This window comes from Rhineura floridana, chromosome 22 (assembly GCF_030035675.1).
Source record: "Rhineura floridana isolate rRhiFlo1 chromosome 22, rRhiFlo1.hap2, whole genome shotgun sequence".
Lineage (NCBI taxonomy): Eukaryota > Metazoa > Chordata > Lepidosauria > Squamata > Rhineuridae > Rhineura > Rhineura floridana.
In genome coordinates this window covers 15985108-16000110 of record NC_084501.1, presented here as the reverse complement: position 1 = coordinate 16000110, position 15003 = coordinate 15985108, and the positions used below count along the sequence as shown (strand labels likewise).

The window sequence follows — 15003 nt, the reverse complement described above, 5'->3', positions numbered from 1 at the left end:
CATACGAAGGCTGCAACCCTACCTTCCTGCTCATCAGCTCCCACTAGTGGTACACGCCCTGGTCACCTCTCGTTTGGACTACTGTAATGCGCTCTACGTGGGGTTACCCTTGAAAACGGTCCGGAAATTACAACTGATACAAAATGCGGCGGCTCTACTACTTATGAATAGTCGCCGCCGAGATCACATCACACCAGTGTTGTTCGACCTACACTGGCTTCCAGTTGTTTTCCGAGCCCAATTCAAGGTGTTGGTATTGACCTTTAAATCCCTACACGGTTTCGGCCCAGTTTATCTCACGGAGCGCCTTCAACGCCACCAATTATGCCGCCCGACAAGATCGGCCACACAGGGCCTTCTCTCAATCCCACCAACAAAAACAGCCAGATTGGCGGGTACAAGAGAGAGGGCATTCTCAGTGGCGGCCCCCACTCTTTGGAACTCCCTCCCACAAGATCTCCGGCACGCCTCTTCCCTAAATGTATTTCGGAAAGCCTTAAAGACCTGGCTCTTTCAACAGGCCTTCGGGGTATCCGGGGAGGGTTAATTGTTATAACTGTAATGCCTCCTGCCCAGTTTTAATATTGTTGTTGCAGATGTATTGTTTTTATATTGTATTATTGTATTTTATTAATTGTATTTTAACAATGTTGTAAGTCGCCTAGAGTGGCCATTGGCCAGATAGGCGACAAAGAAATTAAATTTATTATTATTATTATTATTATTATTATTATTATTATTATTATTATTATTATTATTATTATTATTATTGGCCATGCTGGCTGGGGCTGATGGGAGTTGTAGTCCAGCAATGTCTTGGAACCCAACGATTGGGAAAGGCTGGTATACACTGACTGGCTGAGGGTCTTCAGGGTTTAGACAGGGTTTCTCACAGCCCTACCTGGAGATGCTGGGCATTCAAGCCCTGTCTGTGGGTTTCATGGAGGAATCTGATTGGCCACTGTGAGAACAGGATGTCGGATTAGACATCCATCAGAACTCTTCTTATATGACATACTGAATATTTGAAGTGTGATTCAGTGCCCTATGGGCTCAAGACCTGTCTGCTAAGGGATTTGCCATCCATCTCTATGAAACATTCTCCCCTCCCACTGATGCATATCTCCCAGTCCATCGTGGGAGTGCTCTATGTAACCTCCTTTATCTTCTTCCCTGCCAGCCCCAGTTAATTTGCTGGTGTTGATCATACCAGGAGCAGAAGGAGGAATAAATAAGGGTGGATTTTGGCTGTGTTTGTAATCTGGGCAAAACTGGTGAAAACGAGCATCTTGAGAGTCTGCCGGGACATCTCCCCTTGAATGTCACTCTCTCTGAGCAGAGGCAGGAAGAGGCCAGCTGGGTTTGGAGGCTGCATGAATGGCTTGAGTAAGCATTCCACCTTGATGACCAGGAGATCACACACAGCAAGATTAAGAAGGCAGGTGTCCACCCAACAGCAAATAGATGTGAGGCCCTGGTGACTGGCTTGCCAGAGGGTTGGAGAATAACTCAATCCATGTAGGAGGCTTACAGGAGAAGCTGATGATGGAGAATGTGGGCCACCTTCATTCCTGCTCAATAACGAAAAAAAACCCCACAACAAAACAAAACTAAAAGGGCCTGAAGAAGCTGCCTTCTACCGTGTCAGACAACAGGTCCATCTACCCCAGTTTTGTCTATACCAGAGGTCCCCAAACTGTGGTCTGCAGTGGTCCACAGTATGTCCACATTAAATACTCATATTGATTTTCAATTGCATTTTCCTGGCTTCTTTTCTTCCTAATGTTGTAACTTAATTGTATTGCCGTTTCTGTGGGATACCACGTACGGGGTAAAAGAAGCAAGGAATAAAAATCCATACAGCATCTAGCACAGGAGGTGATGATTGCTACAACAAGCAAGGGGAAAAAAATCATCAAGTGGTTTGCCAACACTATCAACAAGTTTCAAGGGGTCCATGTGGAAAAAAGTTGGGGAACCACTCACAGGCACCCTCTCTTCAGGGCTTCAGATAGGGGTCTTTCCCAGCCCCACCAGGAGATGCTGGAATTGAACCTAGGTTCTTTTGTATATGCCAGTAATACTGAGCTATAGACCTTTTCCTGAAACAAGGGTGGAGAACCTTAGTCCTGCGTGTTTGTGTGTGTGATGTGGTCTTCCAGGCCTCAACATCTGGCCTTGGGGAGTCTCCCAAGGGCCATCCTCCTTCCCCAGTAATTTTCACGGATGTATTCATTTTTATGGACATTTACCCCTAAAACATGCGTTTTGGTTGGGCTGGACAACTTGTATCACAAAATCCAGATGAATGAGAATTTCACAGGATGACTGTCTTTCATTTCTCATGTTCTGTCAGAAAGTGCAGATATGATCATTCTGGATTTAAAAACACACTGAAGAGGATTTCTTCTCTGTCCTTATGTGCTGAAACAGGCCAAAGATGAGGAAGGACCATAGCTCAGTGGGTAGGGCAACTGCTTTTCATGCAGAAGGTCCCAGGTTCAACGCCTGGTATCACCAGGTAGGGCTGGCAAAAGATTCCTGCCTGAAAGAGAGCTGGGGCCAGTCAGAGTGGACAAGACTGAGCTAGATGAATCAATAGGTCAGACACCATATAAGTCAGTTACCTATGTTCCTGAAATATCAACTAGTCCAGCACCTTGTTGTCAAAGGGGCCAATCAGATGCGACTCCCCTATGAGGAAAGGTTGCAGCATCGGGGGCTTTTTAATTTAGAGAAAAAGGTTAGTCAGAGGTGATGTGATGGAAGTGTTTAAAATTATGCATGGCATGGAAAACGTAGACAGGGAAAGGTTTCCCCCCCTCTCTCACAACACTAGAAGATGTGGACATCCAATGAAGCCGAATGTTGGCGAGTAAGTGGGGATATGATAGAGGTGTATGAAATTCAACATGGTGTGGAGGAAGTGAATAGAGAACAGCTTTTCTTCCCCTCTCATAACATTAGAATTCAAAGCCGTCCTGAACTATGGAACTCACTCCCACAGGAGGCAGTGATGGCCATCAACTTGGATAGCTTTAAAAGAAGATCAGAAAAGTTCACAGAGGGGAAGGCTATCAGTGGCCACTAGCCCTGATGGCTATGCTCTGCCTTCATAGTTGGAGGCAATATACTTCTGAATACCAGTTGATGGAAACCACAGGAGGGGGGAATGCTCTTCTGCTCAGGTCCTGTCTGTGGGCTTCCCATGGGCATCTGGTTGGTCACTTTGAGAACAGGATGCTGGACTTGATGGGCCACTGGGCTGATCCAGCAGAAGGACTCTTCTTATGTTCTTATGCCCCCAAACCCACAAGCAGGACATAACCACCACAACAATTCTCCCTCCTTGTGGTTTAAAACACACCTATACATGTACACAGATTAACAAAACATCTCATGAATGTAGGAAAAGCTAAAAGCAGGGAACAGATTGCTCCATTGTGAAATGCTAATTGACCATCCTGGGTCATCCAAGGTGTGTTTCTGAAATAAACAGGTGAGATACACACAGAGGGACTGTAAAGTGATGTGTGAGTTGTAATTATGCCTTGGAGAGGCAAAGATAAACAGGTCATTTCTCCAGACACGTGGACTGATATCAACAGGATGATATTCAACAGCTGTGTGGAGGAAGCCCTCAGTTAATTATCAAGGAGAAGAATGCAAAAATACCGCATTCTTCCGATTATATTGTGTGTCTGTGTTTCATAAGAATATAGGAAGAGCCCGACTGGTGGATCAGGCCAGTGGCCCATCTCGTCCAGGATCCTGTTCTCACAGTGGCCAACCAGATGCCCACGGGAAGCCCATGAGCAGGACCTGAGTGCAACAGCAACTCTCCAGTCCTGTGGTTTCCAGCATCTAGCTCCCATATCAGCCATCTATAGGTAATAATAATAATAATAATAATAATAATAATAATAATAATAATAATAATAAACTTTATTTCTACCCCGCCCTTTTTCCAATAGGACTCAGAGCGGCTTACAACTAGGTAGCAGGCTGGAGAGTCCTGACTGTGGACAGAGAGATGCCACAAATCAAACAATAAGAGCAGAATCTCATTTTAATACATTCCTTACACCTATGCTTTCAACTATGTAAGGCAAATAACCTACAGTTATCTTTTTGGCGCCAGGTCAAGACTTTCCTCTTCTCCCAGGCATTTTAGGAATAATTTTTTAATGGTTTTTAATTTTTTTTTTAAAAAAAATGTGTTTTCATTTTTTTGGTGTGTTTTAAAATTTGTATGTTTGTCTTTAATGTTTTTAATTGCTGTAAACCGCCCAGAGAGCTTCGGCTATGGGGTGGTATATAAATGTAATAAATAAACTGGTCTTCAGAGGCGTCCTGCCTCTGACAGCGGAAGTAGATCATAGCCATCATGGCTAGTAGCCACTGAGAGCCTTACCCTCCTCTACAAATTTGCCTAATATTTTTTTAAAAGCCATCCAGGTTGGTGTCCATCACTGCCCCTTGTGGCAGCAAATTCCATAACTGATGTGTTTTTTTTGTTCTTCACAGTTGTAAGAGAATAAAAAATAGTTCTTGATTTACCTAAGGGAAGCATTATATTTTACAGTGTACTGATAAAGAGCTTGGATAAGGAATTAATCACACACTGTGCAGAACCAGCTAATTCAGTAAGAGGAAAAAAGGGAGATCCCTTGAATCGTGTCCGATTGCTTTAATGGTAGCCACACACATTGCTACCGCTCTGGCATTTAGATAAGATTTCATCGACATTTTTTCTTAGTGATTGTAAAGTCGGCCCTGCAAGGTAGGTTCAAATCACCATCAAGCCCCTTAACGTGGATGCACTGTGGGGGCCAGGAGGCCTCGCCTCACCTAAGATCAGCGAGACAGTCTGCCACGGAAGTCCACATTTGGAAACGTCCTGGCTCACACAGATCATTCTGTGAAATGACATGGCACCATTCTCTTGTAATTAAATCTATGCAGAGTATCCAGAATGCAACACGAGACAGTGAACAGATGCTATGGGAGGTTGCTGATTCATAGGGCCGCCATAAGTCGTAATCGACTTGAAGGCATATAACAACAACCAACCAACCAACCAGTCAGTCAGTCAGTCAGTCAGTCAGTCAATATATCTGTCTGTCTGTCTGTCTGTCCAAGTGCTATCCCATCCTTCTGCCCAGATTACCCTCATAACAATGCTGTGAGGCAGGATGACCTGAGCCATTGCAACTGGCCCGAGGCGTCATTCTGCCGGCTTTGATTTCATCTCCTGCCCCTGCCCCTGGTATGACACTCTTAGCGATTAAAATTAGAGGTAAGGAATCTTGGATCTGGAGCTAAATGTAGCCCTTCAGGCCACTCTATTTGGCCCTCGGGAGTCTCCCCAGACCATAACCCTCCCTGGCCTTTCTTCACACGCTCCATGAGTGTTTTATGCTAGCTGAAATGTGTCCTCGGACTCTGATGATGCCTCTTGGTTGTCTGGACGGAGGATAGAGGGGAGTGTGACTGAGTGTCGAAACTAGCCCACTGTACAAAGGTAGACATTTACATTTGTTGTTTCAGCCACTTTTGCAACCAGCCCTGCCCATCACTCATATGTGGCCCTTGGAATGTTGCCCCAAAGGGAATGAGGCCCTCAGGCTGAGAAAATGTCCCCACTCCTGCTCTAACTCAAAGATAGCCAACATTGCACATCCTGGATGTTGTTAATTCCCACCAGCTCCATCCAGCATGGTCAGTGGCCAGGGATGCTGATGCTATTAGGAGACCAGCAACACCTGGAGGGCCCACACTGGCAACTCCTGCTCTGACCACTAGACCACACTGGTTGGTTCACTTTTGCTCTGGAGGCTTCTTGATTGGAAGATAACAGCAGGGAAATTTGTATAGGGAGGTGTTCAAGCTTGACATCTGCTCATTATACATCTGGGGATTCAGCTCAGATTATTCATGTCAGGCTGGTCCTGTTTCTGGTGTGTGTGGGTGTGTGAGGTCAGAATCTTGATCTAGATTTCATTGTTCCTTGTGACCTACAATAGTCACCATCTGAGGAGATTCTGGACCTCAGTATCACACACCAAACAAATGTTTAGAACCAACATCTTGGTGAGCTGAAGAACAAATAGGTTGGGTTGAGGCTACCTCTGTGCATGCATAGAGTTCCCCACAAGGGGCAAAGAATCTTCCAACCAATGTAGGACACTTAAGAAAAAAATGTCCTTGAGCAGGTGCAAAGACCTTTTTTTTTTTAAAGGAGATTGTTCCATGTCTGTCTAGGGACTGTTATGGTTTGGGTTGCTCATCCTCAAAGGTTTGAGTTGAAGTGTCAGGATTTTATTGGCCTCCTTCTCAAAGTCTCCAGGGGAAGGAGTAAAATCAAGGCGGGAGAAGACTATCTTCTTCTTGGTTCAAAACCTTTGGCTATTAGCTCCGCCCCCATGTCTATCAAGCTCCACTAAACCCAGCCAATCACCTCTCCTGACCCACCAGGGACCATCTTCTGCATTAATTAGATGCTGCTAGGCTCCACCCCCATGACACTGCTCACCCGCCTCCTAATCTGACAGGCACCGCCTTTCAGCTCCGTTGCCCCAACACATAAGGTTCAGGGTTCTATCTGGAAAGCAGACATGGATGATTCTTCTCTCAGGGCACATTTCACACATCACAAATTTTACTAATCAAATGTTACCTAATAAGGTAACATATGAATGTAGCAAACAGGGTCATCGTACAGGCATACTCAGCAGCGAACTGGGTTAGACCCCGTATAATATGTGAACAAGTCCAGACACCTGCCAAACTCTGTCCCTGAACTACGTCTTAGATCAGGAGTGGAGGACATTTGGCTCTCCAAATGTTTCTGAACTACAGCTCCAATCAAGCCCAGCAAGCATGGGCAAAGGCCAGGGATAATGGGAGCAGTAGTTTAGCAACATCTAGAGGGCCAAAGGTTACCCACACCCCTTAGAGGTACTACTACTTCTTTGTGGTTGTCCTATGCCTTCAAGTCGATTTCGACTTATGGCGACTCCAATAGCATCTGTCATGAACCACCCTGTTCAGATCTTGTAAGTTCAGGTCTGTCACTTCCTTGATGGAATCAATCCGTCTCTTGTTTGGCCTTCCTCTTTTTCCACTCCCTTCTATTTTCCCCAGCATTATTGCCTTTTCTAGTGCTACTATTACTACTACATATCATTGCCTTGAGTGACTGAAACTCACAGGGCAAAATGTGAGTGTGTTCTTCTCCAGAGTTGCCTACAGGTGGCAGTATTCATGAGACTAACCCAGAGTCTTCTAGGCTGGATGGCGTCTAGAGCCACCTCTCTCTCTCTGAGTGTGTGTGTGTTTGTATTCTCATTTCCTGTCTATCAGTGTGAAAATAAAAACAATAATGTCGCAACTCATCCTTTGTATCACATACCATAGCACCAGGGGAACATGTTACCAAATTCTTCCAACCGAAATTGTGTTTGCATTTTTACACATTTGTAGGGCAGTACACTATCTCAGAGAGGAGGTCAGGTTCCCTTCTCCCCTGGTGCATTCACTATAGCTGCCCAATTCCCCTACTTTTTAAAGGTTGATAGAAATATCTGTTGACTATAGGTATGTTCCTAATCTGCAAGCAGTTTGTTGCCTATTACTGAATAACAATCAAACACCAGCATCAAGGCCTAACCTGACAAAGGATGGAAAATCATCCATGCCATAAGCAGTCTGGCCACTAGGTGGTGATCATCTCCCACTAATAACCTGCGGTTCCTGCTTAAGTTCCATTGATTGCCTAGGCCATGCTTGGTGGGGCTGATGACAGTTGTAGTTCAACAACATATGGAGGCCAAAGTTTCCCTACACCTAGCCCAGGCCAAGGATAGGGGAACTATGATGTTGATAGTGCTGGACTCCATTTCTCTACCACCCCAGCCAATGAATCCAGTGGTCAGGGCTGATGACAGATGTAGTCCAGTAACATCTGAAGAACACAAGGCTGGGAAGGGTTGGGCTAGGCACATGTCTCTGGGAAGCTCAAAAAGAGCTCTGCTGCTATTTTTGTTTCCTCCAGCATCCAGTACTCAAAGGTAATTGAAATTAATGGACACAACTAGCATAGATCCCATTAATATCACTGGTGTAGTGGTTAAGGTGTTGGACTACGACCTGGGAGACAGGGTTCAAATCCCCACACAGCCATGAAGCTCCCTGGGTGACCTTGGGCCAGTCCCTGCCTCTCAGCCTCAGAGGGAGGCAATGGTAAACCACCTCTGAACACCGCTTACCATGAAAACCCTATTCATACGGTCGCCGTAAGTCCGAATCGACTTGAAGGCAGTCCATTATGGTATAGTATACTCTGAGTAGAACTTAGTGTCAACCCAAAGTAATGCACCAAGCATGCTATGAGTGATTGCAAGTAGCTCCTACAGGGTCTTGTTTTGAGTTTACCTCAAATTCATCTCTTCTGCCCCAGATTGCCACATCATATAATAAGCAGGAGTTACGAAGCCCAGTATCAAACTTTGAGTGTTGGCATGTAACAAACAATATCTGGAAGCTACAGCAGGAACCAGCATGGCGGCTGTTGCCAAACCCAATAAGCAAAAGAAGAATACAGTTTTAGCCAAACGACAGAAGTTTATTTATGCAAAGAACAAGAAAACATGAAAGGGACTCAACCAGTGTTTCCAGGCAGATGCTTCCAAGGCATCAAGGATGGTCCACATTTGGTTCTGTAAGAAATGGTCACACTTCTCCACTGTGGGCACAATTCTCAGGTTTTCAGGCTCACCAATGGATCAATAGATGTAGAAATGATATATCCTTTTTTAGGATGTTATGAACTATAGATCAGCAGAAAGTCTGCTTTTGTGTTTTGGTGTCTCTCTGTGTGTATTTTAATTATAAGCTGCTTTGAAAGGCCAGGTTGGCCACAAAGCAGTGCATAAATATAAATGAATACATAGAATAAATAAATAGAATCAAACTTTGGCTGCCACAGTGACACTTCTACCCATTTGGAATGAAAGGTAGGCATGCAGTATTTCTGGAACGTTCTTGATTTTGTGTATTGTGGTTGAAGCTGGGATAGGATGATTCGGAACACAACTGATGGCTTCCTCAGCATCCTCCTGAAGCTCTTCCTTCATTGCCACATCCTCCTGAGTAAGAACTCAGTGGCTCAGCACATACACCTGTCCCCTGTGGTGGGTATCCTCCTGATGAGTGACATCCAGGCTCAGAACACACTCCTCTTCCTCCTCCGCATCCTCCGGATGACCGACAGCCAGGCTCAGAACACACTCCTCTTCCTCCTCCGCATCCTCCGGATGACCGACAGCCAGGCTCAGAACACACTCCTCTTCCTCCTCCGCATCCTCCCGCCAAAACAGATGGCTGAGCACATGCCCCTCCTTGCCCAGCTCCACATCCTCCCGAGGTTCCACCACATGATCCACAGCATGAGTCTTCATTAGAATAATGTCCACCTGTGCACCCATTGCATGCATCGCCTATCGGACGCCCCCAATAATCCCGGGGCCCTCCTGAAGGATTGTGGACACAGCAGGTAACTCTAGAGTTACACCCTGACTCACAGGTTGAGCAGCAATAGCAGTAGCATCTGTAATCATGGCCTCCTCTTCTTGGTATATCGCACCTGGGGTTGCAACAGGTGACACATGCTGTGTTGTCAGCATAACGGAATGGTTTGCGACGGGTGTCCAACCAGGATCCTGCAGGGTCATACCATGTTGAGTTCAAGTTGTAGTAGGGCTCCCTCCCTGAAGAGTAGATTACTCCTTCTTCTGACATTGTTGATGGATCTGAAAGACACACAAACACAAAAACTCAAGATCAGGAACACATCTTTCCTCTCTTTTTTCCCATGCAAATTATGGGTCTGCCTGTGTCTTCTGTGTCCAACAATTCTTTAGTCATAATGAATGGATGGTATTTCAAATATACAACAGCTAGCTTTGCTCTTGAGCATGTGCATGTAGTGATGAGGAAAGTAAATGCATCAGTCTTCTCCAGTGGGGAAGGACAGGTCTTTAGATCAGGGGTGGGGAAGCTGGTGCCCTCTGGATCAGTGGAGGCTGGTCCACTTGGGCAAATGTGACACGGTCCCACCAACCTCCATCTTCCTCCAGCCACACCAACCTGCCTGCCTCCTTCCTTACAACCAGTCCAGGTTTATGGCACTGCATACCAGCTTCCTCCTCCTTAGTCTCAGTGTTACCCCTTGCAGATCTCCCTTGCAGGGAGGAGGAGGAGGACAAAGCAAGAATTTGTTGGCTCTGCCGGTCATTGGCTCTGAACTCCACCCACTATATAGGCTCTCTGCCTTCCACCCTACCAGTTTCAATGGGCACCAACCATCACTGGTCCAGCACCCATCAGCGCCACCTAACATGGCCAATGATCAATGACAATGGGAGCTGTAGTCCCACAACATCTAGAGGGCCACCAGGTTTCCTACCCCACAAAGATTTCAAGCTCTCCTTAGCTGCTCTACAATGCCAACACTCATCTGAACTAACCAAAAATAGCATGATAATTAGTTCAGGATATAACTGTGAACATGGTTTTGCAGACAGCTGTTAAGTAATTATATCAAGAAGATCAGGGCGGAGGTGCAGGTTCTCTTAGGATGACTTTCCTCTCAAAATACAGGTGAAGGGAACAATATTAATCTCACACCCACCCACACACAAACACACACAGTTCCCAGGGTGGAGTAGCAATCAATCCTTTTTCCTAGGGAACTCTGGAATCTGTAGCTCTGTGAGGGGAATAAGGGGTTCTGTGATGTTGGGGTCTCACAGTCTACAACAGGTAGCTACTTTACATCAAAGGCTGTAGCCTATCAACTTATGCAGGTTGAAATGAAGACATAAGCATCACTGGAGTCTGACTTACCTTACCAAGTGTGGAGAAGGCAGCTGGTGAAAAGCCAAAGGCCAGTGTGTGAGTGAAGTGTCCTGGACAGAGAGGGCTTATTTATATGGTTCCAAAGAGTCCTCCTCCTAATGGATGATACCGGAGCTTGGGAATGGTGGGTCAGTCCAAAACCATGGATCTGAGAAGACCATGGCTGCATACTACAGCAACCTCATGGCACCTGATCCCTGACACATTAAATAACAACCATTCAATGTATCAAGCCACATCTAATGAGCAGTCACACCTGTTGCGTGATGCAGATGATAAGGCATGTGGCTTCTTTGAAGATAAAAGAACTCTATGGGAATTCCGAAGGACACGGACAGCTAGTGATTGGACGGGAGCCCTGATGAATCAGAGATGAAGCTATGGGAGATCGATGTCTCCACATCAGCATCAGTTAGCCAGGCCTGTGCCAGGCTTGTAACCCAACCACTGTGTGGTGCCCCATGCAGAGTGGTAAAGGAATGATTCGTCACAGGTCATGTGGATGATTTGACAGTAGGGGTTGGAGGAATGGGAATTGTCCTAAATCTATGTGAGGAATGGGAATTCTCCAGGATAGCTAACATATGAATTTTGAGAGGGCCTCTCTATTCTTCAGATTGACTGTCCCCAACCTGGTGCCCTTCAAATGTTGTTGGATTCCAGCTCTCATCAGCCTCAGCCATCATAGGGTCCCCTGGGGCACACAGTACTGTTGTAGACAGTAGTGCATTGAAATAATTTTAGACTCCAGACTTAATGGTTTTATAGGACAGAGGGAGGTCTTTAGATCAGGGAATCTGATGGACTCCAACTCCCATGAACTTCAGCCAACACGGCCAATGATCAGGGATGATGGGAGTTGGAGCCCAGCAGCATCTGAAGAGCCACAGTTTTATTTATTTATTTATTTGTTTCATTTTTAAACCGCCCATAGCGAGTAGCTCTCTGGGCGGTGTACAAAAGATTAAAAATACAAAAATACAAAATATCACAATAAATAAACAGTAAACAAAGAGATTTAAAATTGTAACATTAAACGCATTAAAATGCCTGGGAGCATAGCCAGGTCTTAACCTGGCGCCGAAAAGATAGAAGCATCGGCGCCAGGCATACTTCTTCGGGGAGGCTATTCCACAGTTCGGGGGCCACTACAGAAAAGGCCCTAGATCGAGTAACTGTCCTCCGGGCTTCCTGATGGGTTGGTACCCGGAGGAGGGCCTTAGATGCTGAGCAAAGTGACCGGGTCGGTTCATAGTGGGAGAGACGTTCCACAGTGTCCCCATTCTGGTGGTAGACAGTACTGATGTAGGCAGTGGTGCATGCAGGCAATTTTAGATTCTGGACTTCATGGTGTTACAGGAGGGGGGAGCTCTTTAGATCAGGGCCAGTGAACCTGGTACCCTCCAGATATTGTGGGACTCCAGCTCCCATCATTCCCACAGCCAGCATGGTCAATTGTCAGGAGTGATGGAAGTTGGAGTCCCCCAGTCTCTGGAGGGCACCCATTTGGGAAAGGATGCTTCTGACAATGATCTGTTTCGTCCATTCATGAATTACATTTTGCACACAGCTTGAGGCAATTTGCAAACTTACCATAAACCAGATAATTTTTTAAAAAAAACTACTAAAAAACCCCACCCCCACCTAAAGATAGGTTTTAAAACAGTAAGGTTGTTGTTACAGCTGCCATGGTGGACCTGTTGCTTGACTTTGTTATAGAGATTTCTGGTTAGCACTTAGTTCATGTTTCATCCATGGAAACCCATGGATAAAAGAGGCTCTCGGATAGCTGCGGATCCCTCTCTGTGCTTCTTGAAAGACATACTCTCACAGCAGGGAAGAATAATAACATGAATCCATATGCATGGCTTAGGAGTCTGTTATTGAATTGGAAATGTATATAAATATATGAGATATTATTCAGATAACAACTATAATAGTAATAGTAATAGTAATAGTAACAACAACAACAACAACAATAATAATAAATGTCTTTCCCTTTTTTAAAAGTCTCCAGGTTGGGTTACAACCAGCAAAATAATCAAGCACAGAATATCTACATCTACGTATCTCTTGCTTCAAGTGTCCTGATTTACATTCAAAGGAAATTGCTCCATTTGCAAAAGGACTTCTGCTTGAGCAACAGAATTTCCCTTCCTTCCCTCCTTGTATGCCTACTATGGTAAGATATATTGTACAGTATTTCTATTTAACTGACAGTAATCATTTTAAAATTTGCATTTCTATATAGAAATCAGTTGGGGCAAGTTTTATGGAAGTGTGTGTGTTCCTGCAGCCCTCCAGATGTTGCCAGACTACATAGCCTGACCATTGGCCATACTAGCTGGGGCTGATGAGAGCTGGAATCTAGCAACATCTGGAGGGCCACAGGTTCCCTGCCCCTGCTGTAATCACTATGCAGCACTGGTGCACTACATTCCAGATGGATAGCAAATCCAGGAGGTTCATCAAGGTCCTGGTGGACCATCATAGATGCCCAGTGAATTGCACACAACTTGGAGGGTCTATTGACTATTGGCCAATGGTGACTGGGGCTGATGGGAGTTGGAGTCTAGCAACATCTGGAGGGCTACTGGTTCCCCATTGCTGCTCGAATCACTAGGCCACACTGACACACTGTATCCCAGGTAGATAGGAAATCCAGGAGGTTCATTGAGGACCTGGTGGGCCACCATACAGTGGATGGCCAGTTGCACTCAGTATGGAGGGTCACGGGTCAGACAAGGCTGTTGTTGGCTTATCATGTGACTCATCTGAATAAGCACATGCTCAGGGTGTGCCACTCCTTAGAAATATTCTAATTACCAGTTGTACAAGATGTAATAGTTACCCAATATGGATTGGGCAATGGATTGTTAGGATGCATCAAAGCAATTAGTGGAGCAGACAGAAGTGATTGGACACCCTCATATGAGTAAAACATGTAGTTTACATACTGGGAGGCAAACATCCACCACGTGGACACTGTTAGCCACACTTAGAGGACGGACGTTCTCCAGTGAGATATCACTTGAGCAATATGTTATGTTACGTTATGTTACAGTTTATTTCTATGCCATCTTTTGGCCAAAAAGGCCCTCAAGGTGGCTAACAAAAAATAAACACAAATAAAAAAAAAACACATCAGAAAAGAACAATACAGTTTACAAAAATTTAAATAAAAATATTAATATTGTTAAAAAAGCAAAAAGCAACGTCTTTCAATAACAATACAATAACAAATGTCATATTGTCTCAGTCACAATGCTTCTTAATGGAGTTAGTTTGTATGTTCAGCTCCAAGTCATCCAGAGATGTATGTGTGGAACAGCCCCATGTGCCTTTGCTGGATCTCTTTGCAGGCGTGTCACTCCTCTCCTTGAGTGGCAGTGCTTGCCCAAAGCAGCAATAACGGAGAAAGCAAGAGAAGCGGCAGGCGTCTCCACCCGAGCTCAGCAGCACTGTGACACCACCAGTACCCAGCTGTATCCAGAGGAGGAGGGTGGAGCCTATCAGTCCCAGCCATAGTGGCATAGAAGCAACGAACACTGGCGGCAGCCGCTGCCGCTTCTCTATGCGCCTGCGAGGCAGCCCCCGACCAAATTGATATAGTCATCACCAATTGATATGAAACTTTTCTCACTCGTCCTTTGTATATTTTGCTGTCAGCTTCATGTTTTTATGGATTTTTATTTTATTTTATCATCCTTCTGATTCAAGATTCCCGTAGCTCTTATTGATTGATTGATTGCCTTCCACATACATGTCCCAAGGCCATTGCTTTTTTTTTTTTTTTTTGAATGGTACTCACAGGTATAAAGTACCTTCACCATCTTGTGCTGGCGCCCAGCTGCACTTTTATCAAGGTATGAGAGCCTTTTTACCCTCCCTCCCCAAAAACACTGCCCAAGGCTATGTACAAAATAAAATAAAAACAGCTTTTAAAAAAGGTAAAAGACAACACAGAGAACAACACCAGATAATTTGTAAAAAAAATTAGGAAGTAGATACCCATGGCAGAGACCTATCCATCCAGCTGGGAAAACAGTTCACAGCTTGGAAAAGTTACTTTTTGGAACTACA

General features: G+C 45.1%; 1 protein-coding gene across 2 annotated transcripts; it reads right to left on the bottom strand.

The window, feature by feature from the left end:
• Window positions 1-8605: 8605 nt before the first annotated feature.
• Window positions 8606-10995, bottom strand: LOC133374749 (keratin-associated protein 5-1-like). 2 transcript variants are annotated; one of them, XM_061605945.1, is made up of 2 exons: window positions 10909-10995; window positions 8606-9812 (listed from the first exon to the last, which is right to left on the bottom strand). In XM_061605945.1, the coding sequence occupies exon 2, from the start codon at window positions 9799-9801 to the stop codon at window positions 9109-9111; it is 693 nt and encodes a 230-aa protein (XP_061461929.1). In that variant the 5' UTR covers window positions 9802-9812; window positions 10909-10995; the 3' UTR covers window positions 8606-9108. The 2 variants fall into 2 exon arrangements, with proteins under 2 accessions (XP_061461929.1, XP_061461930.1); XM_061605946.1 differs by having other exon boundaries at window positions 10914-10951.
• Window positions 10996-15003: the final 4008 nt, after the last annotated feature.